At 32.3% G+C, this 27,796-nt stretch overlaps 3 protein-coding genes across 4 annotated transcripts; 1 reads left to right on the plus strand and 2 right to left on the minus strand.

Moving 5' to 3' along the window:
- LOC136061517 (protein CHROMATIN REMODELING 5-like) lies at positions 1 to 2,533 on the minus strand. Its single transcript, XM_065775282.1, has 3 exons — positions 2,138 to 2,533; positions 437 to 1,298; positions 1 to 334 (listed from the first exon to the last, which is right to left on the minus strand). Exons 2-3 carry the CDS (start codon positions 1,158 to 1,160, stop codon positions 243 to 245), a joined length of 816 nt encoding a protein of 271 aa, XP_065631354.1. The 5' UTR covers positions 1,161 to 1,298; positions 2,138 to 2,533; the 3' UTR covers positions 1 to 242.
- Positions 2,534 to 11,770: 9,237 nt separating this feature from the next.
- Positions 11,771 to 17,086, plus strand: LOC111997816 (phytochromobilin:ferredoxin oxidoreductase, chloroplastic). Of its 2 annotated transcripts, XM_024029952.2 has the most exons (9): positions 11,771 to 12,153; positions 13,748 to 13,864; positions 14,658 to 14,752; positions 14,870 to 14,899; positions 15,647 to 15,740; positions 15,861 to 15,992; positions 16,161 to 16,265; positions 16,531 to 16,581; positions 16,673 to 17,086. In XM_024029952.2, the coding sequence occupies exons 1-9, from the start codon at positions 11,929 to 11,931 to the stop codon at positions 16,856 to 16,858; spliced, it is 1,035 nt and encodes a 344-aa protein (XP_023885720.1). In that variant the 5' UTR covers positions 11,771 to 11,928; the 3' UTR covers positions 16,859 to 17,086. The 2 variants fall into 2 exon arrangements, with proteins under 2 accessions (XP_023885720.1, XP_023885721.1); XM_024029953.2 differs by lacking the exon at positions 14,870 to 14,899.
- Positions 17,087 to 24,867: 7,781 nt separating this feature from the next.
- On the minus strand, positions 24,868 to 25,900 carry LOC136068300 (receptor-like protein EIX2). The gene is made up of 2 exons (XM_065775265.1): positions 25,447 to 25,900; positions 24,868 to 25,217 (listed from the first exon to the last, which is right to left on the minus strand). The coding sequence occupies exons 1-2, from the start codon at positions 25,898 to 25,900 to the stop codon at positions 24,868 to 24,870; spliced, it is 804 nt and encodes a 267-aa protein (XP_065631337.1).
- Between the last annotated feature and the right edge of the window lie 1,896 nt (positions 25,901 to 27,796).

Here is a 27,796-nt window from a genome sequence, read left to right on the forward strand (position 1 = left end):
ACCTGCTATATTCACTCTTTTTTTTATAACTCAATAGTTGGGGATGGGAGGCAAAACCAGCTATATTCACAGATGTTAAACCATATGAACTAAAGAAAGGACTAAAAGGAAAAATGGTAAGGGGACATCATCATGCCTTGTCAGTTTGTTAATTTTCAATAAGTAAAATGGCAGATCTATTACCACATTCCTACTTCGAACCAAAAAAAAAATGCATTATAATGAACCAATACTTATAGCAACTATGACAATGCAATTAAAATAACCTTGTTCCCTGTGCGACCAATTGTGACACCAGAATCAGGTTCAAAGTCTGCATCATCAGGGTCATCCTCTGCATGCAAAAAACAACATAAATTTAGGGTCAACTCCCTGAGTGAATAGTGACACTACAGCAATAATAAATTAGACAAAACAAAAATGTAAAACAAATTACCATCTGCCTCATCCTCTTCATCATAATCAGCGTCATCATTATTGTCGTCATCATCTGCATCATTATCATTCAAAGCTCTAGAATTCCTTTTCACATGGCTACTAATAGCAACAGGCTTTGATTGTGGCCTAGAATTTGGCCCAATGGAATGATGAAACCCTCTATAGTGCATTGAGTCACTCTGCTCTTCCCCATCCTGCTCATAGTATTCATCAGATAACATCTCATCTGCAGGGACATCGGAGTGGACCTTGTGACCCTTGCCCACTTCCTTTTGCCTATCATCATCTTCTGACTCTAATCTATCTTCCCTGCCATCTGATGAATTGTCTTCCAACCCTTCTGCATTTCTATACTCGGACCCACTTTTAGAATCCTGCCCAGAATCAGAGCCACCCCGAGTCATAGGTTGGCAGTCCTTCCAAAAGGTTGAACCCCATTTTCCTGCCATAGCCATTCTCCTTGATGTTGGTTGGAAATTGGATGTTCTCGTATTAACATCATTAACAGCTTCCTCATTTTGCAGCCTATCAGCACCAACCGCTTCGGCTTCACTTTGATACTGCACATCCAGGTTTATATCAAATTCTCTATCACTCGAAGTCGCATCAACATCCCCATTCCCTACTGAGCTCCTCATCCTGTCTTCACTCTGTTCCTGGCCTTTTTCTTCCAGAACACTGTGTGAAACTGTTTCATTAGTATAGTTCCTAAAAAAGGCCATCCTTTCACATGGACCCTCTATGTAGCATATTTAACTCAATCCCCTCCTTACTATAAAGAGTAAGATTTCAAATAAAGAAAGCTTCGAGTAAACACCTAGTGCCTCAGTTTTTGTCTCCAAAAATCTCCCAAAAAAGGCCTGAGTAACAAGCAAGCATGCAAAGGCTAGTCAGTAGAATCCCCAGACACTTTCAAGAACCCGAATAAACAAAATGAATATTTCAGCCATTAATCACTCCAAAACTTACAAATTACAGTAGAATGTAGGTCAAAACCAAATAACAAAGAGAGCATGCATTCAAAAAACAAACACCTGAATCTCAGAACTTCTCAGGAATCCCAAATAATGATTAATCTCAATAAGTTGATTCAATTTTCTCAGAAACCAAACACTGAATACTCATCCCCAAGTGTAACCTTAGCTCAAAGAACCATTCGAACTAAATAACACTAAAACAACATTCGAACTATCAAATTCAAACCCTAAACTAAAACACAGAATCAATAAAAACTGTCCAAAAACAGCTCAAATTAGGAACACCGAACACACTCGAATTTCTAACTCATTGCAATCGCAAAATTCATCAAAACCCGATCCAAATTATCGTAAACTCATGAATGCAAAATGAAACAAACCAAGGGAGCGAAAACGAATCAATAGGAACAAAGCAATAGATCGAATACCGAATTCTCAAAATCCAACGAAATTAACCGCTAAAACCCCTTTCAAAAAAAAAAAACCACAAACCCTAACGAACACAAACCACAATACCCCAAATCGAAACCCTAATTTTCAAAAGCCGAAACGAATCGAACGCGAAAAAATATAGAATCCGATTTAATCGAAAAACCATAACACAACGCTAACCTTTAATTTTTTTTTTTAATTTTTTTTCTACATGAGCTTAACTATAAATAAACAATACAGGTTTATAAGAGAGATTGAAAGAAGGTGCGCAGGTTAACAATCGTGCGCACCTCGTTTAACTTAGAAGAACTCGCCGGGTCACCGAATCGCCGGCGAAGAAAAGAAACGGAAAATGGGACAATCCGAATTTGTTTTTTGGTTCCGGGTTCGGGTCAAAGTTTCGGGGCGGGTTTTGAGATTCGTCGACGGCTGAGATGCGCCGAATAGGTGGGAATTAACGGTTGGATTTAAAAAGAAAATTAGGGGTTTTTTTTTGTTTTGTCTTGTTTGGATTAATCGTCGACGATGACGATGGTGTGTGCCAGAGACAGAGGGAGAGAGAGAAAAATAATTTTGTAGAGAGAGAAAGTAATTTTTTTGAGAGAGAGAGAGAGATAGGGTATTTGGGGAAAATTTTTTAGATTGTGGGTAAAGAGTTAAGGGGTGAGCGTATTTGATTTTCTCTGGAGAAACGTGTTTATAGTGGTTTTCTCTCTCTAAATTTTTCCCTATCTCTCACATTTTTTTAACTTTCTCTTTTTCTTTTTTTTTTCTTTTTTCTTTTATTTATTTTTTGTAATAACAAAATGAAAAATGTAACTCTTTTTTACTTTTTTTTCTTTAAAATTTTTTTAAATTTTTTATCAAAAAGAAAATGTCAAAGCATAAATTGTGTTATTTAAATTTGACTAAAATTCATTTTAATTCGGGTCTTTCATCCAATTTTGTTAATTAACTACTAAAAAAATATCACATTAAATATTTTTATTAATTTTAAAAAAAATTCATGCGATAAAAATATATTTTGAATAAAAAATTGTAACAAAATTAAACAAAATACTTGAATTGAATAGATTTGAAAATTATAGAATTCAATTGAACAAAAATAAAATTAAAAAATATAATTTTTATTTTTATAAAATAAAAATAAAAATATTTTTTGAGTTATGCTATAAACACAGCAAAATGTTATAAAATTTTCATAACAATTAAGGTCAAAATAAAATAAAATGACTCACCAAAATTAAAAATAAAGGTATTATGAAAATATTATAAAAATTTATTGTCTCAAATAAAATTTTTCCTTTTATTTTTGGGTAAAAACAAGTTTTTTTTTTAAAGCGAAAAACAAGTTTTTTCAATTTTAACTCTATGGGCCAAATTTAATTTGCTAGTGGTGGGTTTTTGAAAAGTTGTAAGATGGCCAACTGGGTGGGGCCATGTGGCGGTGAGGTGAGCGCGGAGGGTATCCAAGTGAGGATACCAAGGGTTTCCATTGTGGGGGGAGCAAAAAATTTGGATTACTCCCATTACAAAGAAAGAAAGGATAAATTTGAAAATGCGACTGTAATTCTTCTTGCAGTGTCTTTTTCTACATATAGTGCAGTTTATGTATAAGTAGTAATTCTTCTTTCGAAGCCTGTTTTCTAGTTTCTACGTATTACCCACCAAAAAAAAAAAATTTTGAAAAGTCTGTTTTCTACATATAGCATGGAGGGTTTGTATGTGTATAGGCAGTAGATACTAGATAGTAATAATTGGGAGGCCTTGGGACTAGGGCCAGTTCCATGATTTTCACACTATGTTACCATATTTATAAGAGAGAAGGGAAATGAATGCAATTACCAAAAAAAAATTATGAAAAATTTGTTTCATTCCTTTGTTTAAGGGTTTTAACGGGAGACATTGAAATGTTATTTTATATTTGAGTGTGAAGGAATGAAATGGATAAAAGAAAACAAACAATTATTTTTTCATTTTCATTTTTCCCTCAAAATTTAAAAGTTTATTTATCTCTAAATTTTGGAAAAGTCGGAATGAATTGAATGATGTCTTGGTCTAATAATAAAAAATTATTATTAAAAAGCACATGTCATATGTTTAAATTCTATCATATTTATAAATAACTAAAGAATTAATGAAATTTTCACTAATAAAACTCAAAAAAATAACATTTTTTTATACAAGATAAAAATTCTACTCTAACATAATCTAAGTATATGTGTGTGTGAAACTCTCTCCTACAGACTTGAACCCCAGCTCTTGCCCTCTATACCCCACAAACACTTATAATTGTAGAGTAACTATTACACCAAGAGTGCGTAGTGGTAAAAAAAAATTAGGGGTATAATAGAGGTATAATAGTAATATTTTTATAAAATAATTTTGTTCAATTTTTTCTAATTTTATTCTCAAATAATATGGACAAAATTTAGCTACAAAATTAGTTGTAACTTAACTTTATAACCTTACACAATATCTTTTTATTGGAGGTGAATTTTCACATATCCAATATTGGATTATATTTTCTTCTTATATCCTCTATGCTTACAAAATTTCTAAAAAATTAAAGATCAATAGTTATATCATCAATAAACTATTTAAATTGCAAGTTTTTGTTGTTTAAAATTAAGCATAAAATATAAGTTTATATATCATATAATAAATAATATTTAATTGATACAAATTTTGACATGTGTGTTAAGGGCGTAAAAAATATTTAATTCAATGGTTAGATTTTCAAAATATGTAGTAATGTTAATTTTTCTAAAGAAAGTTGTGGTCTTAGGCTACAACCAATTTTGTAGATAAATTTTATTCAAATAATATTTATTACATTCCATTATTTTATTTTAAAACATTAAAACTATACTACTTAATTATATTCTACCCTTTCCTCAACAAAAAAAAAAATTTATATTCCACCCATTCATTTCTTTTCATTTCCTTTTCATCACTTGAATGCCTCTTAGGACAAAGTTTAGCCGCAAAATTAGTCGTAGTGTTAAACTACAACCTTACTCAGTAACTTTTTATTGGAGGTGAATTTTGACAAACTATCATTGGATTACATCTTCTTTTTATATCTTTCATGCTTGCAAAATTTCTAGAAAATTAAAAATCAATAGCTACATCATCAATAAATTGTTTACAATTCAAAAATAAATAAATTGCAAACTTTTGTAATTTAAAATTATACATAAAATATAAGCTTATGGAGCATATAATAAAATAATATATGATTAACACAAAATTTAATATGTGTATTAAGAGCGTAAAAAACATGTAATTCAGCGGTTGGATTTTCAAAATATGTAATAATGTTTATTTTATTGAGTAAAGTTTCTAAAAAAAAAAAATATATCACAAATACCAATAGTTGTATGAGTGTAATTTTGCAACCTACATGAATAGGGTTTTTCTCTAAAATATCAAATTTTCAATTAATATTTGAAAATACAGTGTTTTTTTATATATTTTATTTAAGGGAAGGTCCTTTTATAATTATTCCAAAAAAAAAAAAAAAACATGGTAGGCTTAAGTTGTGTTTAAACATAAATAACGTGTAAGTGAATTTTATTTATTTTTTTAATAATTATATTAATTATAACTAGTGGGGATAAGAGTTTAAACTTTAAACCATGATTTTCCTTGTAAAGGAGAACAATACCACTTAACAACAAGATTTTTTGTAACTTTATTCCTAATTCTTCACAAACTTACGAGGTTTTTTTTCCCCTTACAAATTCTCAAATAACGTTTATTTTTTTCATTTTAATTCCAAATCCAATGCTAATTAGGCGACAATCGCAGTAGGATCATGTTGCTAAAACCTTTTTAATTTTTTCTCTTTTAAAATAATATTCAAATGACAACTGTAGATATAATGAATAAAGGAATTACTAAATTACATTTTCTTCTAATTAAGTTTGGAGGTATTTTTCACCCTCAAAAAAAAAAATGTTTGGAGGTATTTTTCAATGTAGTCCCTCAGGTTTCAAAATTTTAATTTTCTTTCTTCATGGTTGACGTTGTTTACAAAGTGGTCCCTCGGTTTTTATCCAATTGCACTGAGCTTAAAGATGACAAAACGGGCCAGAATTTTCTAACCCGACCCAAACTCGATTTTTTTGACCTGAAACAAAAACTGGTTGACCCGTGACCCTACCCGTGTTTTTTTGTGGGTCAACCCAACTTGACCCACGATCCGAACAATCTTCTAAAACTTTTTTTGGTAACAATATAAAATAAAATTAAGACAATATTAGTTTAATTGTTTGTTGTGAACTTTAATGAAACAATTGAGACATTTATATAACTACATGTAAATGAATTGAGAGATGAATGGTTGAACATTCTGTAATGAGTAAAGATTTTTAGATATCAAATAGTAAAGTATATGCCAATATAATCTGGTTACAGTAAATTTAAAAATATAGATTTAAAATTGCAGACATGTGTGAGAAACATTCATAAGTGTGAAAATAGCAAAGCAAAGTATCAAATTAGCATAAATTATGAATGCTTAGACTTATTTTATAACCATTTATGTCTAAAATAAATAGTTTTTCAAAGTGAATTATAATATTTCCTAGAGTATGTGTTGCTTAACAATGATATGATTTTCATAAAAGAGACAATGTATAAATAAGTAAACATCAAACTTTAATGTATGTTCTTAAATTGAAATAGAGTGTCAACCATAATTGATAATAGATTATAACATTAATTTTCAAGATTGTAAATTTCTTATATGTTTTTATTCTTTCTCAAATGAATTATCCAATGAGTCATTTGTAATTTTGTTTTATATTTTGAGACATTGATATTGTGTATAAATAAAACTTGTATATTTGTTTTACTTATCTTTGTGTTATTTTGTTTTAGTTAGCAATGTTGGGATTCGTATAATTTTAAAATTATTAAATAAGTATTAATAAGTTTAACTGAGTTTATTCTTGATATAAATGGTGAATTCAAAGTAATGCATTTTACATCAAGTAATTTGTTGCATAACTTTTCAAATGGCAAATACATGTTGTTTTCTTTATAAAAAATAAAAATTCATGTGAAAAATACGAGTCAACCCGAGTCGACCCACAACCCGATTAACTCGAATATGTTTTTAACCCGCTTAAAATGATCATTTTTTACTCACAACCCGTTTGACCCACAACCCGATTAACCCAACTTGTGCGTTTGCCATGTCTAACTAAGCTAGAGGCAACTTAATATATTTAAATAGAAAGTCTGTAAACACAAACACAAACACACACACACACACACACACAAATGACAAAACTTTTCACACATATTGATGTAGTTGATTTACCGCCTCATTCGCTTATAGCATAGAGTCGGCTAAGCACTGAGCCCAAGCATACTACTAACAAGAGTTTAGCTTATGTGGTGGTGCCCTCTTATATTTGGCGGGCCCTACACACTTGTGAAACTCTCATGTTGTGAATGAGGCACTCCATAAGTCTATCTCACAAAATAATTTGTTCATAACACCACAACCAATTTTCCATTGCCCTCTTAAGCCCATTAAACCCACTATCACGTCTCTAATTTTTTATACTATATATAAGAAAATTTCCCTTTTTGAACTGAACTTTTATCTTGTTCAAAAATATTCTCATTGATGAAGTGTAACTTTTTTTAAAAATAAGGTCATAAATGTCAAACAAGTAACCAATTTATCTGTACTTTCTATAACACCCATAGCAGCACAACTATTGTCTTTTTAAGGCTATGTTTATTTCAGTGTAAAATATTTTTCGAGTGTAAAATTTTTCAAGTGAAAAATATTTTCAAGTGTTTGGTTGCATTCTGAAAATGCTATTTTTCTACTAGTTTCTCACATTTTCTCAGTTTCCAAACAAATTTCATAATAGAAAATTTCAATATATAAACTTAAAAGAAACAAAAATCAAAACAAAACATTCGTGATAACTTAAAAATTCAGTCAAACGGAGAGAGGGGGGAAGAGAGTGATCGACAATTGAGGGAAAGGGAGAGGTAGGTCAAGAAAGAGAGAGATCGGGCATGGGTGCGATCTCGCCGATGTTGGGATGTGATCTCGCCGGTGCTGGGGTGCAATCTCGGTGGTGCTTCAAGCAACGCGATCTCTATGATGCTTCAAGCAACGCGATCTTGCAAGTGTTGGGTGTGATCTCGACAGTGCTTTAGGCAACAGGATCTCGCTGGTGCTAAGGTGCGACGAGACTGATGCGATCTGGGGTTGGGGGCAATGGTGCGATCTAGGGTTGCTTCTGGTGCGATCTCTTCTTGCTGTTTCTCTCTTTCTCTTCTATTTTCTTGGGGCGGAAATCATTTGAAGGTAAAATAAAACCTAAAATGGTTTTACAGGCGAGGAGGGTTATTTTACAGTCAATGCGTAAAATGATTTCCGTTTGACCCAATTTTCTGTGCGTACCAAACATATAGGCTGGTGTAAAATGATCTCCTTAAATCCTTTTCAGGCGAAACACACGCAGATTAAAATTCAAAAAAGTGAACTCCTAATATTTAGATATTTTTTCCCTTCACATTCATCTTTTTATTCCCTAAAATTTAGTCTTTTTATTTTTATTTCTTTTTCATCCAAATAAAATACCACCATTTTTTTAACTAAGAGAGCTTCTAAAATTTACACTTCTTTCCCCTCAAGTTTATCTTATTTTTCCTACCCAATCTTTTTTTTATATCATTACACCACTTTCAAACACACGCTTAATTTTTTTTTTTTTTTTTTTAAAGAATAGAAAAACTTTTGCGTGTGCATAAAAACTAGTCAACTATAAGCCTATTCGCTCCTCTATTCAACGAAACCAATAAGTCATACTAAAATCTTCCTTTAAAAGTCTCCCACATGCTCATTTGCCCATATCCTCACGAAATCACTGAAACTTGATTACTTTTATTAAAGTTTCAAGGAGTTATCTCCTCTCCACATTAATTCTTATCACTAAAATGTGCATTTAGATTTTTTTTTTCTTTTCCTTTTTTTTTTTGTCAATAATAACCTCAATATATTCTTCCCATTAAAGTAATATTGACTTCAAAAGGTTAAGAAAATAGTGGGGTTTTAAAAATTATTAATAAAAAAATTCGTCAAAACCATTGTAATTGGGCATACATATTGTATAAACCATAAAATTACAATAAATACTTGTTCTTATTCTTAATTTTTGTTCTTAAAAAATGTTGGTTGCTATCATGCAAGCCTACTAGCATTTGCTGCTCAACCTAACTACCTATTTTGTGTGTGTGTTTTATTTATTATTATTATTTTTTATTCTTAAACTGGCTTGGATAATTATCATTTTTTGGGTATGGCCATTAAACTACCTCAATCATGCGTGTGTGTGTGTGTGTGTGTTATAGTTGTGTTAAAGTACATGTTGAATGAGTTTGGATTGCACGTTTTAGTTGGCGTTCCGCATTTGGCATTTGAAAGGTGGGTCCTACGGCAACTGTGCACGTTTAAGCCAATTTCAAGATAAACACAGATTATATACTTTGCTAGGTCCCACATGGCACTATTTATATTTAAAAATTATTTTGTTATAATATTTTCAGTAAATAAGCAGTATCTAAATAGACCCATTATCTTTTTTCTTTTTTAATCGTGTTTTTTTCCTTCTTCTTTTGTCACTTGACACACTGCAATACATTAAAGAGTAAACCTTTTTTAGCAAAATATTAAATAATTAACTTTTTTTGAGAAACACATAGATTTTCCATTATCTAATTTAATTACTCTAATCATCAATGAACTTTTGTTTTAATGATATAAGTTGGGTCTTATATGCCACATTTGCGATGTGTGGCTCAAAGTGAATGTTATATATATCTTGTACGTATTTTTGTCATGTGAGGCATTATAAGTGTATTTAAATTATTAAAGTAGTTTACTTTTATGGTCTATTTGGTTGGGAAGACGAAAGAGTAGAAGAATATAAAAAATTATAGTTTTCATAATTTGTGTTTGGTTGGGGGTGGAAAAGTAGAAGGATGAAAAAAAAATTATATAAATTTACTCATAAGCTCTTATTAAAAAATAATGTCTAATTAAAAAAAGTGGAAAATAGCCAACCAAAAAAAAAAAAAAAAAAACAATACCAAAAAAAAAAAAGAAAAAAGAAAAATAGCACGAAAGAACAAAACAAAAGGGAAAAAAAAATAGTAGGTCTAGCACGATAAAGGAGGAGGGGTAGTTCAATTATTGACTGCAACTATTCATCTTCTCTTTATTTTCTCCCCAAATTGGGGAGATAGAATTTTGATAGGTTAAGGGATAAAACACCTAAATCCTACCAATTTTTCATCTTTCCCTTCTCTCCAACTAAATACCTATAAAATCAGTTTTATTTCTATTTTTATCTCTTTAATTTTCTATCATTCCTATTTTACCTACAACCAAATGGACCCTAAGTGAACCTTTATTAGCACCCAACTTTATAAGTGTGACGAATTGATGATACCTCCCCATGCACTAAGTGCTTGGAAGGTTAGGAGGGGAGCATATAAGAGATCAAGTTGTCAAGCTTGTATCATATTAGTGATGTAGAACAGACAGCACTTGCCTTTCTAGAGCAGCAGGGGCGCAGGAAGTCACAACGCAATATCAAAAAAGGGTACCAGTAGAGGCCATCGGGGTGACAATGTCGGAATTGCATGAAATTTGGTAGGTTGAAGGGAAACGACGTTCTGATCCGGATTTAAGTTATGAATGTCGCAAAAAATTTAGGCGAATTCCTTCATTAAGGCCCTAAAAACAGCATTTTTTGCTATTTATAATACTATTCATTTTTTTTTAATAACTTTTAGTTTAAAAGTCTGAATAAGGTCCCGTCTATTTTTGGATGACCTTCAAGGTCAGTAGTTTATGATTTTGCGTTTAACTTAATTTTGCCATTTTTGGTAAATTTCAGTATTTTGTTACCTAATCATGTAATTAGTACGAATTAGGGTTTTAAACGTTTTTTTCTTAGTATTTATATGTTTTGTAGCCGTTAAAGGCAAAATAGATTATTATCAATAAATACAAACTTTTGTCAAATTATTTCTCTGATGGATTTCAGTTTTCTTCGCCTTGTGAATTCAGGGAAACCCCTCGTGGATTTGAGGTTTACTACCATGAACTATTAGTTTAGTTTCTGTTCCATCAAAAGAGTATCGTGTGTGCTTTCTTCAGGTTTCCGCGACATCAATTAGCATATAATATTTCTAACCATTTCCATAATAAATTTTTTTGAACTATTAGTCCAATAACAACTCGGTCACAATAAAATTATATAATAAAATTAAAATAGGAGCATTAGTATCTGGATTCTTACAAAATTTTTCATTTTATACTCTAAAATATTATTTTATCTATTTTACTATAGAATTTTATAACCCACCAACATTTTAGTTTTATTTTAACATATAACTCACTGAGTAGCAAATATGGAGTTTAAATCTTACTTATATAAAAAACTGATTAGTGTCTTGCATAATTGTGAACATTATAAGTTAAAATTCGATATATATTAAAAAAAATAATAAATGTGATTAGCATTTTCCATTTTTAATATACACATAACTAACATTTTTTTTAATAAAAGATTTCACCACTCACAATTTGACTGTTGTCTCTAGAGTCTAGTGGCAATGTTGTCCACAAAATAAAAAGTCTCTAAAACACAACATTTTAGAAACATGTGATCAATCTTTCCCATAATATCTAACCGTTACCCAAAAAAAAAAAAAAGAAAAAAATAGTTAAAAACATATTTTTGGCTTTTTTCATCTTTGTAGTGGTACGTAAATCCAACAAGAGAAACTTTACCGTGTAAATGCTAAATTTCTGGTGACGTGGCCAGACAAAGACACAGAGAGTCATGGCGTGGTTATAAGTCAACAGTTCTGGAAAAAGCGTAAAAGTACTACTAAGCCACAGTGAGTTAAGTTGAAGAACCCAGAAACCAAGACTAGAGAGAGAGAGAGAGAGAGAGAGACAACTTTGTTATCAATGGTGGTGGTGTTGGTTTAGGTTGCTTTAGAAGAAGTGGAAGCGTTTTGTCTTTCTTCAATGGAGTCCTGTACTACTTCTTCGTTGAGAAGCTTTTGTGTAACAGTAAAGCCTCCAGTAGTACTAAACACTAGTGTAGGAGTGTTTTCTAGCACTCATAGCTGTTGGTGGAGGAGGAGGAAGAGAGCTTCTTTTCATGTTTCAGCAATTTCTTACAAGAAGTTCATTGGATTTGCTCTAAATGAAGCTAAGCGCCAAACCCATTTGGTTCCTTCTCCTTTACAGGTATATTTTGCATTCTATTGTCTCTGATCTTACCTGGGGTTACTTCAATTTTAAGCTTAATCGATCCATTTTTGCATTCAGGTTCTGGGTTATTTTTTGAATTTGAAGGCTTATATTAACCTGCTATTAGTGGCCGCTGTCACTAAAGGACTGTAGTTTGTCATTTTTGTTTTTGGTGTCATTTTTCAAATAAAATAAGTTATAGTTGCAATAATATAAGAACTAGTTCTGTTTTGACCGTTGACTTCATTTTTGTGTCATGGAAAATGGGTTCTTTAGCTATGAATAAAAAATAAATTAATAGATAGGTGCAATACGTAGCGGTTAGATTGGAATTCAATGGAACCATTTATTTTATTTTATTTTTTTAAATTTTGTTACGGGTGTTTCAATAGGCTTAATATGCTATTAAATACTCTGCTATTGCCTTTTAAAAGAGTATAACTGAAGTCCTGCATATGGGTCCCTATAAACATATGATAAGATGTATTTGCCCTGATCACATTGATAAGTTGTTTTTACAGTTAGTAACATATACATCTCCAAGCATTGGATCCAAGAACGATGCTCACTTGAACTTGATTGCTTTCCAATTTGGAGAGAAAATGGACTACTTTGAATACAATTGTAAAGCACAGTTTTGGTCTTTTTTCGATTACTCAAAGCATTTGTTGCTCTTTCTTTCTTTAGTCTTTCACATTAGTTTTTACTTTTTATTTGTTATCTTTACCTTTTTTTTTCTGCCTAAATTAGGCGCGCTTAAGCATGTCTTCTAGCAGTTTATCTATTTCAGCACACATCATTCTCATTAGCTATTTCTTCATGGTTTGGGGACCTAATATTTTGGCCAACAACTTTTATTTAACTTTGGCTGCATGTTTTTCCCACTTTATTGCACCTAGTAAAATGGGAAAATTGGATATAAGCTATGTGCAGAACTTTAATTGTAGTTAGATGGGGGGTTTGAAAGTTACCACAATCCAAGTGCTGTCCTTCCTCTACTTTGACTGAGATGGTTTTGAGACATCATGAGGTAAGATAGTATAGAACCTAGTTTTAGGCTCTCAAAATCTTTCAGGGCTCTCTAGTTAGATATCTGACTTCTGCTGGCAAGAGAAATCCTCAGTGATTGTGTTTATTTTATTGTCCTTTGGCTTACTCCAAATGACACAAGTTATTCTCTTTGTCGTTCGAGGTAGGTTTCCATTGTGTTGCTTTACTAATTTGATGGATTGAGCTCCAGGAGACAAGATTAGAACCCAGCTTGAGATATCGAATAATACGCTTGACGTAAGGTTTGTTAGAGGCAAGATCATGAGGAGAAGTGCTTTATGGAAAATTATTTGGTCCATTAGGTTGGAAAAAATTAGCAGAATTTTTCAGGATCCTACATTATCTCCTAGGAGGAGGTCTGAGAGATGATTCCTGTTTCACTTTTTGTGCTTAAAGCTTTCAAAGAACAAGACCTTTTTAACTACCACTATCGTTTTAGTATTATTAATTTTGTAATTAACACTATAGGAGCTGATAGGAAATATTACATTACGTCCTCAGTCTTGCTATTTGTGAAAACATCAATTTTTTATGTCTCCAGGAACAGTTTAATTCAATGATTTCCATGGATGGTAAAGCAGAGCTTCAAATGTTATCATTTCAAGCTCCCAAGATTAGACTTCTACGGAGTATGAGCATTGAGACTGAAGTAATGCAGGTATCATTCTCTATTATGTATTATTTATTTACTTTGATATTACAAATTATCAAATAGTTCATAATCATATTTCAGTTCAATTCTTTTGAAACTATTTATTGTGACTAATGGAGCTTGTCCTCATCTGAGGCTTCTTTAAACTTTTATTACCATTCCACATGAGGATATCTATTGGAGTTGGTGTAGTTGTCAGCCACTTCAAGAGTGTGATATATTTTAAAAAGAAACCTACCTACAAATCAATGGAAAGGTTGGGTCAATTTACAGTTGCTTATTGAATAAATGGATGCAAAATCATCTTTATGATGATTTATGCAAGAGATTGGACCTTGGTTTGATGGCAAGTACTGTTTGCGCAAGCGATGTGTTGTGGGTTTGAGCTTTGGAATCAATCTCTCCAAAAGTGGTACCAATCACCTTTCCCAGACCCTGTAGAAGTTGGAGCCTTGTCACTGGCTATGACCTTTATGGTGATTTAAGCCTGGGGTTAGTATTTGGATACCTTTATTGTATGGCTTCTAGGCTGCAATGTTGTCTAGTCATTTTGGGGAAAAAAAGAAATTAATGGAACAATTAAAAAAAAAAAAAATGCAATAAGAAAAACGTAATTCTACTCTTCTGATATTGGCTGGTGGCATCTTGGTCCTGGCCTGCAGGTCCATATGCACAATGAAAAGAATTTTAGAAACCTTAAGCCTTCAAATCATGTGCTTTATCAATATTAAACCTTTTAACATATGAAAAAATTTATGCTTTTCTGTGTAATAGCTATTTTGTCAAAATCTATATGCAGGTTTTGGACTTTGCTGTCTTTCCAGAACCAGAATTTGATGTACCCATATTTTGTGCCAACTGTTTCTCCACCAGTAGCACAAACATAGTGGTCTTGTAAGCTTGTTCCTTTCTTTGAATTACAGAATCTGATGAGCCGAACACTGCTTTTTTACAATAGAAAATACATTCTAAACTTTTCTCCTGGATTTCCTTTCTGCTTGAACTGGGAAGCATGCCTCCCAAGGGACCTGTTCTCAGAAGGTTTGATAAAAATATTTAAAAAGTCTAGGAAAACTCATTCTCAGTGAGCATTTATTTTCATTGGAAATGCTTTAGCAATGCAAAATTTTCCCATTCATGAAATTTCCAGAACTTGATTAGAGGCTTTCCAATGCTTTGATAACTTGATTAACTGATAAAGTAGATTTGTTATTGGTGACTTTCATGTAGCATGATAAAGGGCCTAAGTTGTACATCCATGTAAAGTAAAAGTTTAAGAGGTTGTGCGTACAACAAAAACATTCAGCTCATCATGCTTCTACAATCTTGTACCAGTAGACGCTTTACTGCCCTTAAGTATGATTAGTGATAACATTATGTGATATGTATAACATTTTTCAAAAAATATTTGGTCTGCTAGACACATACCATCAGCATGTCATGCTCTTACAATCTTATATCAATAGACATATGTTGTTCTTTATTATGATCTTTGACAGGCTGACAGCATAATTTTGTCAAAATTGTTTTAAAAAATAATTTTGGTGTACAATGGCTTGGCAACCTGATATATTCACTCACTTAGGTTGAGTTGAGAAACTGATCTGCCTGATATTTACAGGACTTGAGACATTATCATATATCAAACTAATTCTAATGCATGTTTCTGTGGATGAGTCCCACATGACCATCATCATCGCACCATGTTGCCTCTAAGCTGTCAAATTTATCTTGTAACCAGTTGAGGACTCTGGACTTCACAACTTACTTTTAATTGGTGATTTATAGGGACCTTAACCCTTTGCATGATGTCATCAGTCGAAGAGATTATAAGGACAGATACTATAAAAGTTTAATGCCTCTTGGTCTCAAGTATGCTGAGGTAAATGAATTGCTCAGTACTTGCACATTAAATAAATCCTGAACTTGTTAAATCTTTGGATTATTTTTTGGGTAATCCTTTCTAAGATTTATGGTATGACTGAACACAGATTTCATGCAGCTTCTGCCCTGGGGAGGAAAGCTCACAAGCGAGTCTTTAAAATTTTTCTCACCAATTGTGCTATGGACCAGATTTTCTCCTAGCGAAGACAGATTTGATATCTTATATTCTGCATTCATGGATTATTACAAGGTATAGACTAATGAATATTGCAGCCTGATTTAAAAGTGAGAATTATTTTAACTACATCCTATTAATAGGAAGTGAGAATTAACATTTATTTGGTAGTTCCAATGTTCAATTGGATGACTGAAACATTGCAAATTGTATTGCTTCACAACTTTTCATTGGGGTTTGCAGGCTTGGTTTGAGCTGATAAAGCAAGCAGTAGGGGAGACAGATGCATCCCAAATTATGAGCAATCGCGAAGCACAACATAGATATCTAACATGGAGAGCTGAGAAGGTGGTTAATGTTGTTTCCCAGTTCCTTTTTCATGCATCCAATAAGTAGTCTCATTGTTGACATATAAATACTTATAATCATATTCATGGTTGAGTGTTAGTATGTAGAAAGCAATAAGACTGACCATGGGGAAAGGGCCAGGAGTTGAGGATGAATCCATATACCAAGCTTGATTAATTGTACAAAATAAGGGTTAAATTCGCAGTTTTATGTGCCTTCTCTTGCTTTCCTGATGTATTTGGTTTATGGAACATTTGCAAAGCAGGATCCAGGTCACGGAATGCTGACAAAATTGATTGGGGATAGAAGTTCAAAGGTATATATTTTATGAATTGGTAAGTTAAACAATGTTTCTCTACCATTTAACAATGTCGTGACTCGTGTCTTACTTTGCTACTAATCCATAGGAGTTGTTGAGGAACTTCCTCTTTAATGGAATTAATGAGCTAGGAAGCAGAACATTCCTGGATTACTTTCCTGAGTACCGCTGTGAAGATGGGACTATAAATGAGAAGCGCAGCATTATTGGAAAGTCTTTTGAAAATCGCCCTTGGGATACTAAAGGGGAATTCATTGGTAAAATTTCTAACTAATATGTATGTCCTTTTTTTCCCTCTTTCTTAGCCTTTTTGTTTGTCCGGCTTAGTACTTAAAATCTTGTATATTTTGATGTGTTTTGTATTTTTTTCATAATAAAAAAGGATAAAACAGATTATTGTTCTCAGAAATTTTACCAGTGAATGGTTGGGCCAAGTTTCTTTAAGAGAACCTGGAACTTGCTGATTTAATCCAATTTTATATATTTAAGTCAAATTTACCCATGTTTGAGATGAGAACACATTCCTGAAAGATTTTCTGGGTTTTGCAAAGACAAAGGATTGCGGTAGTGGGAAAAGGTATAGTGGGCACTTGAAATAAAAGAATTTATGTTCATTTTCAACCCTCTCCCTCCTCTTTTACAAAGAAAAAGGTTCTTTATGGTCCTGTATAGACCATGAAAGAAGAAACAAAAAGGAGAAAAAGAAAGAGAAGATTGTGTAATGCTTGTTGGCATGGTGTCCATGTGGCTCAATGAGCATCAGACTTTGAAATCTTTTTTAATTAGAAAAAAAAATTCAGTTTCTAGTTGTTGATTGGGGGTAATCTTTGGCAGGTTAATATGCTTTCATGGAACAAATTATTATACTCATAATATGTGGCCTTTATGACTACTCCAGCATATATCCGCCTTCAATTGTATATATATACTAGTATTATGTCCATGCGATATTGAATCAAAATTTATATGTACACAAAAAAATGTTATTAATTTGTTATATTTAAAAATAAAATAAATAATAAAAATAAATGAATATTTTATTTTAGTTATATAATAAATGCATGTTGTGTGAGACTATGTTTTATACAAAACATATATTAAGTCTAAAATAATTGAATGGAAGATGATAGATCATTATGTAATTTTTAAAAAAATATTTATACAAGATAGAAATTATATTTTAGTTTAATCTAAGTGTATATGTGTGTCAAACTCCCTCTGGAGACTTGAACCTCATTCCTTGGGGTGAACTTTGTAATCATCATCCTAATGGTGCTTGGTGGTGATAATTATGTAACTAATATAAAAGGAGATGCCTAAAAAATATATATAAGAAGTTTGCATAATATATTGTGCTTTAAGGCTCAAGTAATCACCAACATTTAATTAAATGAAAAAATCTTGAATTTTATAATTAAAAAAAAAAAATCCAAAACAATAATTGAAAGCATATTTAAGTGAAAATCTCAATTTAATAATTAAGAACAATCTAAATTATTTTAAAAAAATTAAAAATATGAAGTAGCGTGAAAGCTTTGAATTTTTGTACATTTGTACTTGAAAGCAAGGGAGGAGATACCAAAAACATGGGTATGTTTCACCCTACCAAAAAAACATTTTGTCTCTCCTATATATATATATATATATATACTGTTAACAAAATAAATTCATTAGCATAAAGATATGATGAGAATTAAGAAATAAATAGTAGCATACCTTTTGATGAGCAATTGCATGCCGAAAGTGCATTCCCTCTGGATTTTTCTCGTGGACAACAATCTGTATTATAAGAGCACAACATTTAAAAAAAAACACTAATCTCTCTCACGCACATATATAAAGCAAAGATCATATTTGACCTTTTAAGCAATTGTATCATCCATATTAACTTTACAAATTCCTGCCCGAGGAAAGTAGCTTAAAAATACATATGTATGGTTTAACAATTTATTGACCACAGTTCATCATTTATAATCTTTGATTTTAAAAGAAAAAAAATTTTAAGTTAATAACCAAGCTATATCCATCACACCATCATGACCATGAATTTTAGCTCGGTGGCACTCGCTAATTAATCCCCGTGTGAAGAAGTGGATTCGAATACTCCACTTATTTTCTGAATTTGTGCTTGATCAACTTAAAATGAAAAGTTTCCCTAGCATGATATTTGCTATCTAGTCCACCTAAATAAGATTTTTCAAAGCTTAAACTACATAGTGAATAAAACTTTAACTAAAAAGATAGAGATTGGTGCAATTATGGCTTTTAAGCCTAACATTTATTATATGTAGGGGTGTGCATGGGTCGGATTGATGATTTTTTTAACCCAATCTACTGTGGTGGGTTAAAAAAAAATCAACCCAACCCAACCCAACCCATCAAAAGGGTCCAACTCAACCTGCGTGGATCGGGTTAGGTTGGATTGGACAATTTTTTTAGAATTACTATTATTATTATTAAATTGAACATTAGAGAACAATACCACTACAAATAAGAAAAAATTATAACCAAATAATCATGAATATAACACCAAACAAACACAAACTATATGAGGAGAATTTAGGGTTTGTGTTTTATTTATGAAGAGGGCCGAAAATGTATATAAAAAAATTGTATAATATATATATATATTGTTAATTGTAGCCATGAAAGAAAATTAGGACCCATCTTGATTGAGCTCATGGAGGCATAGTCAAATTGGAAGGGGGGACCCAACTGGAATTGACATTAAAGAACAAAGGTGCTTCAGACATATAGAGATCCTTTAATTTTAAGAGTTTTCTGAAATGCCTTTCATCTACGGTACCTGTTAAAGAATTTTCTCCGACATACAACCTCTCTAACTTAGAGAGAAGCCAAGACTCTTTGGAATGGTGCCATTCAACTCATTTTGGTCGAGGAATAATGTTCTTATACGAGATAAATTCCCAACGGAAGAAGGTATAGGACCATTTAAAGAATTAATTCTGAGATCAAGATATTTTAATTTCTCTAAATTGAAGATGTTAGGCGGTATATCGCCTTTCAAAGAACTATCAAACAAGATAAGCCTTAAGAGGCTTGTACTAGATTAGAGAACCAATTAGGTATCTCATGATTGAAATAATTTTCAGAAGGACAAAGGAATCGAAGAGACGTGAAATTGACAAATCCAAGATATGGATTCAGGCTATCAAGCTGACAATTATACAAGTATAGCTCTGAAAGAGATGGGAACTTACTCATTATTTGAAGCCAATCAACTTCTTTGTGAAGGTCAACTGAGATTAGGTCAAGTATTGAATGGCAGAGAGACCAAACATCCAACGAAGGTTATCTACATAGAAGTCAGAATTAGATCCAAGAGATAGATAATGAAGGCTTGAAAGGTCCCCAAGCAGATGAGGAATGAGTACACAGAAGTTAGCAGTGTGAGGTCAAGATATGTGAGACTAAACATTGAACCAAGGAACGTTGGGATCATAGTACAATTGAAGTCATTGTAACTAAATCCAAGTAATTCAAATGTTCTAATTGGAGCAACGAACAACTAATCTCACCGCCTAACCTCAAATTATTAAGGTGGAGTTCAGAGACTCAGCCAATTTTCTTGTCACAGAAAACTCCATCCCATAAACAGCAATCTCTATGGTCAAACCAAGCTGAGAGGACATGTCCATGAGTAGTGAGACCATGTTTGAGGGTTAGAAAGGCTTGCTTGTCTTTTTCATTGCAAGAGACATTTGAGATTGACTCTACTTTGAAGAAGAAGCTTAAACTGAAGGTAGCGGGAAGGAACCATACTAAGAAAAGCACATGAAGAGTTGCAAAAGAGGCGGCCATAGTAACGAAGGAAGAGAAGTTTGAAGGAAGAGAAGTTGAAGTGTGAGTATACTGTAATTAACTCGTCATAATATATATAGTGATTCTTCAAACCCTTTCTCATTTTTGTTATTATATTATTATTTTAATCAAGACCTTGACTTGTTGACTAGTGCTTTTATATTATTTTAAGCCAAACCCACAAATATCAACGCTAGCCACTCAAGTGATGAGATGTATAGTCCGTTTGGGAAGAAATTTATTTAATTTTGTAGTTTTTTTTTAACTATTTATGGGTCTCATTGTACAGTTGGTACTATTCATAGGTCTTATTGTACTATTCAACTAGCTTTTAACATTTTCTTTTTAAATACATTTTCAGCAAAAAATTTCAGTTTCAACTAAATAAACTGTTCTTAAACGAACCCGTAGTATTAGGTTCATTTTAGAACCATCTTTTACATAATAATGTAGAGATTTTCCATCAATATCATAATCATCTAGAATTTGAATTATTGAATTTTTGTTTTTATTGGTGACTTGTTGACCACTAATCTATTATGTAATATTTTCCACCGTGTGACATGATTTTCATGTGGGGCCAAAAATTCATGTTGAGGAAATTGTTTTTGGAACTTAAGGCTCATTATTGAGTACAATCTCAAGTCATGTGTATGTGCTCTTAGTGACATGATTAAATTGTGATAGTATATGCTTTTAGCCAAACCCCTAGAGATCAATGCTCAGCACACACAAGTGAAGAGATGTAGTGTTAAGTTCATTTGACGATCATCTTTCATGTAACACCGTAGAGATTTTTCAACAATATCAAAATTATTAAGCATTTGTCTTATTGACATCTTTTGTTTTTAATTGGGTGACTTGTTGACCATTAATCCATTATGCAATATTTTCCACCATGTGACATAATTTCATGTAAGGCCAAAAATTCATGAACTTAAGCCTCATAATTGAGTAGAATATCATGTGAATGTGCTCTTAATGACATGAATAAATTAGTGATAATATAGGCTTTAAGCAAAACCCCCAAAGATCAATGCTCACCACACATAAGTGATGAGATGTTGCGTTAGGTTCATTTGACATCTATCTTTCAAGTAACCGCGTAGAGATTATTCATCAATGTTCGAATCATCTAGAATCTGGCTCTCTTTTTTTGACTTGTTGACTATTGATCCATTATGCAATATTTTCCACTGTTAGGGGCGGCTCTACTTGTTAATCAAGGTGGTGACCACATCTCATTTTTCTAAGTATTGATATTTATACCATGTAAATGCAAATATTTCATTTACCACTTGAGTTGCAGAAGGAACAATAAGAAATACAAGTTATAAGTTGCCTTGTTGAAAACTTAGGGATAAATGATCCAGACATGAAGACCCATTGCAAGCTGCTTTTGATTGTCTCATTCCATGATGGTATTCAAATATAGATTTGAAGGAAATACATTGTAGTGGATTTCCATCTTTCAAGTAACCACGTAGAGATTATTCATCAATGTCAGAATCATCTAGGATTTGGCTCACTTTTTTTGACTTGTTGACCATTGATCCATTATGAAATATTTTCACTATTAGGGGCGGCTCTACTTGTTAATCAAGGTGGTGACCACATCTCATTTTTCTAAGTATTTTTCTAAGTGTTGATAGTTATACCATGTAAATGCAGATATTTCATTTACCACTTGAGTTGCTGAAGGGACAATAAGAAATTCCTACAAGTTATAAGTTGCTCTGTTGAAAACTTAGGGATGAATGATCCAGACATGAAGACCCATTGCAAGCTACTTTTGATTGTCTCATTCCATGACGGTATTGAAATATAGATTTGAATGAAATACATTGTAGTGGATTTCCGTTGTAGTGGATTTTCATCTTTCAAGTAACCGCGTAGAGACTATTCATCAATGTCAGAATCATCTAGAATTTGGCTCTCTTTTTTTGACTTGTTGACCATTGATCCATTATGCAATATTTTCCACTGTTAGGGGCAGCTCTACTTGTTAATCAAGTTGGTAACCACATCTCATTTTTCTAAGAGTTATAGTTATACCATGTAAATACAGATATTTCATTTACAACTTGAGTTGCTAAAGGAACAATAAGAAATTCCTACAAGTTATAAGTTGCCTTGTTGAAAACTTAGGAATGAATGATCCAGAATGAAGACCCATTGCAAGCTGCTTTTGATTGTCTCATTCCATGATGGTCTTCAAATATAGATTTGAACGAAATACATTGTAGTGGATTTCCATCTTTCAAGTAACCGCATAAAAATTATTCATCAATGTTAGAATCATCTAGAATCTGGCTCTCTTTTTTTGACTTGTTGACTATTGATTCATTATGCAATGTTTTCCACTGTTAGGGGTAGCTCTACTTGTTAATCAAGGTGGTGACCACATCTCATTTTTCTAAGTGTTGATAGTAATACCATGCAGATATTTCATTTACCACTTGATGGTATTCAAATATATATTTGAAGGAAATACATTGTAGTGCATTTTCGTTGTAAATGATTTTTTTTTTTTTTTTTCCTTCTTGTGATGAGCAAGTAGCAAAGTAAGTAGTAGTCAAGATACTTATAATGGATTTCTTTGTAGTCTGGCTTCTTCCTTTAGATACTTTACAACAAGAGACCTATTTGTAGTACATGAAAGTTGGTTATAAATTTTGGGGTCAAATGTCCATAATATTTAGATCGATTATGATTTTCCTCTCCATTGATAATGATTATGATGGAACAAAAAAAAAAATTGTTTTAGTTATATGATAAATTAATATTTTGCAAGTCCAAGTTGTAACTAATAGCAAATTATTAGTTGTCTATGTTGACAGATTTTTAGTCATCATCTTGTCAATTAGGTTATCAATAGCTTTTTTGTTATTAGTCACACATTAGCTTGTAAAACTCTTGTAATAAAATTTGTTGTATTTTTAGCATCATTCTTATGAATTATGACGCATGTTTTGTGACCTAGTTAGGCGCATATCCAAAGAATCTAATTGGACAAGAGCTTCGTGAAAGGTGATAACATACGTTTTATAGCTTCGCAAGGATTCTTTAAAAAGATAATGTGTATGTGTGTAAGTGAAAAATGAAGAACAAGTGCAGGTAGTTAAGATCCTTCGTTTGCAGGTTGGAATGTGGGAAAAAAAAAATTATTGCAGATGATGGAGTTCCTTTTTCCAATATCTTGCGTTTAACAATGAAACACCTTTTTGGTTTTATATATATATATATATATAAGTAAAAAGTGTATCGTGAAGTACATGTCATGGGTTGTTAGTCTATAATTATATACTTCTTTTTACTTTTTTGAGATTATATACTTTGGATGTGGTTTAAAATAATAATCGAGACACCAATCAGTTTTTGTTAAAAGAGTTTCAATATATGGCGTCAGTTCCTGATGATAATATTTTATCATAGATCAAGACACCAATTAGTTTTTAGTGTAAGTGGCAATTGAACCTCAAATCTTTAATACAACTTACAACCATCAGAAATTTTACCAATTAAGTTAACTGAAACCCATAACAAAATTCTTCTTATTAAAAAAAAAAAAATTACAAACAAATACAAATGATATATATTATTCTTCTAGAAAGAGCAAAACCGATGTGACTAACAATAGGTCATGCCCCCATTTTGCGGATTTTGTGTCATTTCCACCTCCTCGACAAGTTCCAACATATGTTGCAAATAATCTATTCGAAACTTCAAATGGGGGACCTCAATTACCAAGTTAACACCAGCAATTAATACAGTTTCTTTTTCTTTTTTTTCTTTTTTTTCTTTTTTTTTTTTGGAATTAAAGATTTGAAGGGAAGTTTGGTTTATCAGAATGGGTAGGAATGCTGCTGTCTACTCTAAATCTTTTGGAGACAAATTATTTTGATGATATATAAAACTTCTCTTGAAATTATCTTAATGGTATGGTGTTAACTCCAATCAACTCTAAATATTAACTAGAGGTGTGCAAGAAACCCGCCAAAACCGACTTGATTTAACTTAACCTGTTGGGTTAGGTCAGTTTTTAAAAGTTAGTGGGTTGGGTTGGGTTATGCAAATTTTTTTAACAATGGGTCGGATTGGGTTTGGATCATAAGATTCACAAATCCGCCTAACTCGATCAGACCCACCTATATTTAATATATATTTAAATTAAAATATATATATATATTATACAATTTTTTTANAAAAATTAAAAAAAAAAAAAAAAAAAAGTATGCAGTGGCTCAACTAGAGCGTAACAGCGTTAAATGCTACGCTTCAGCTTTTAGTAATATATAGATTATTATAAATAAATAATTAAAATTCTACACTACATATTTGATGTATTATGTATATGAGAAACAATTTCTTTTGTCATAGTTGACTACAACATTAACATGAAAGAAACAATATTAAGGACATATAACTTGAAGCAATACATTTTGGCTGGATAACAGTGCCTTACTTACTAAGGCAGACTTTTAGCTTTTCCACTAAATTTGTCTTTATCATTGTGGTTACATAAATCCAATCTTTTATTTCATCGGCAAATCTAAAATAAGCATGCCTCCAAGTCCTATTAAAGAAGAGAGCTCCACAAATTGCCCAAAAGCCAGTTGCGAATCCAACTCTCATACCAATGTAGAAGCTGGAGTTTTTAGAATCATCTTCAACACTGCCAATTGGTGATCTATTCAAAGATTGTTCCTCAATTGTGCAGCTTTTTGGAAGAGGATCACCACATAACTGAGGATTTCCAATGTACCTAAGGGCATCAAATGATTGAAGCTGGGTGCTTGAAGGAATTCTACCTAGAGGTTGTTGTATGACAAGTCCAAGAGACTGAGAAATGTCAAATTAGACATGCTTGGAGGAATTTCACTCAATAAATGATTTCATGAGAGATCAATTGACTCTAACTATTTCATACTCCCAATTTTTTCTGGTATCTTTCCCATCAAATTATTTCAAGACAAATTCAAAAAACGTAATTCGGAAAGATCTTAATTTCAGCAGGGATTGATTCGGACAAGTTCTTACTTGAAAGGTCTATGAGCCTAACTAATTCAAGGTTCTCTTTGTATTCCATTTCTTTTCCTTTGGGAACCAACTCAAGATTCTCAACATAGGATACATACAAATTCCAATATGCAGGAAAAAAGGTATCAATATTGAAATCTTGTAATGCCATGGCGCTAATATTTTTCAAGCAGTTTGGTATGGATCCTGATAGGCTATTATTGGCAAGATCCAATACTCTAAGACAAGAAAGTTGGCATATTTGTTGAGGTATATAACCCTGGAATTCACTTGATGTTAGACGGAGAACTAAAAGATTTGTCATTTCTCCAATCCATGGTGGTATGATGGACAAATAATTATCGCCCATGTCAATAAGCCTCATATTTGAGCACGTTTTCAACGATGAAGGAATAACTTCATAAATGCTATTGTTTTGTAAACGCAATGATTGGAGGTTAACTAAAGCCCCCATGGAGTAGGGAATCCTACCTACTAGATTATTGCTCCCTAAGTTTAAATGGATCAAAGACTGCCAATACTTCTAACAGTGAGAAAGTTCTCCTGATAAAAGATTGTTTGATGCATCTAAAACCTCTAATTTATTCTTTCTAATTTTCTTTTAGCATAAGAAAGTAGAAATGGGTCCATAAAATGAGTTGTTAGCTATACTAAGCAATTTGACAGTAGAACTCAGAAAAATGCCTGATACATCACATTCTATGTGGTTGTTAGAGAGATTGATAACTGTAATGTTTGAAGTCCAATTCCAAAACCAACCAGGAGCTTTGCCTGAAATTCCTGACATGGACATATCTAAATAACTGAGGGATCCTTGTGATTGTAGCCATGAAAGAAAATTAGGACCCATCTTGATTGAGCTCATGGAGGCATAGTCAAATTGGAAGGGGGGAACCCAACTGGAATTGACATTAAAGAACAAAGGTGCTTCAGACATATAGAGATCCTTTAATTTTAAGAGTTTTCTGAAATGCCTTTCATCTACGGTACCTGTTAAAGAATTTTCTCCGACATACAACCTCTCTAACTTAGAGAGAAGCCAAGACTCTTTGGAATGGTGCCATTCAACTCATTTTGGTCGAGGAATAATGTTCTTATACGAGATAAATTCCCAACGGAAGAAGGTATAGGACCATTTAAAGAATTAATTCTGAGATCAAGATATTTTAATTTCTCTAAATTGAAGATGTTAGGCGGTATATCGCCTTTCAAAGAACTATCAAACAAGATAAGCCTTAAGAGGCTTGTACTAAGATTAGAGAACCAATTAGGTATCTCATGATTGAAATAATTTTCAGAAGGACAAAGGAATCGAAGAGACGTGAAATTGACAAATCCAAGATATGGATTCAGGCTATCAAGCTGACAATTATACAAGTATAGCTCTGAAAGAGATGGGAACTTACTCATTATTTGAAGCCAATCAACTTCTTTGTGAAGGTCAACTGAGATTAGGTCAAGTATTGAATGGCAGAGAGACCAAACATCCAACGAAGGTTATCTACATAGAAGTCAGAATTAGATCCAAGAGATAGATAATGAAGGCTTGAAAGGTCCCCAAGCAGATGAGGAATGAGTACACAGAAGTTAGCAAGTGTGAGGTCAAGATATGTGAGACTAAACATTGAACCAAGGAACGTTGGGATCATAGTACAATTGAAGTCATTGTAACTCAAATCCAAGTAATTCAAATGTTCTAATTGGAGCAACGAACAACTAATCTCACCGCCTAACCTCAAATTATTAAGGTGGAGTTCAGAGACTCAGCCAATTTTCTTGTCACAGAAAACTCCATCCCATAAACAGCAATCTCTATGGTCAAACCAAGCTGAGAGGACATGTCCATGAGTAGTGAGACCATGTTTGAGGGTTAGAAAGGCTTGCTTGTCTTTTTCATTGCAAGAGACATTTGAGATTGACTCTACTTTGAAGAAGAAGCTTAAACTGAAGGTAGCGGGAAGGAACCATACTAAGAAAAGCACATGAAGAGTTGCAAAAGAGGCGGCCATAGTAACGAAGGAAGAGAAGTTTGAAGGAAGAGAAGTTGAAGTGTGAGTATACTGTAATTAACTCGTCATAATATATATAGTGATTCTTCAAACCCTTTCTCATTTTTGTTATTATATTATTATTTTAATCAAGACCTTGACTTGTTGACTAGTGCTTTTATATTATTTTAAGCCAAACCCACAAATATCAACGCTAGCCACTCAAGTGATGAGATGTATAGTCCGTTTGGGAAGAAATTTATTTAATTTTGTAGTTTTTTTCTTAACTATTTATGGGTCTCATTGTACAGTTGGTACTATTCATAGGTCTTATTGTACTATTCAACTAGCTTTTAACATTT

The sequence above is a fragment of the Quercus suber genome, unplaced genomic scaffold, assembly GCF_002906115.3.
Source record: "Quercus suber isolate HL8 unplaced genomic scaffold, Cork oak 2.0 scaffold_108, whole genome shotgun sequence".
Classification (NCBI taxonomy): Eukaryota; Viridiplantae; Streptophyta; class Magnoliopsida; order Fagales; family Fagaceae; genus Quercus; species Quercus suber.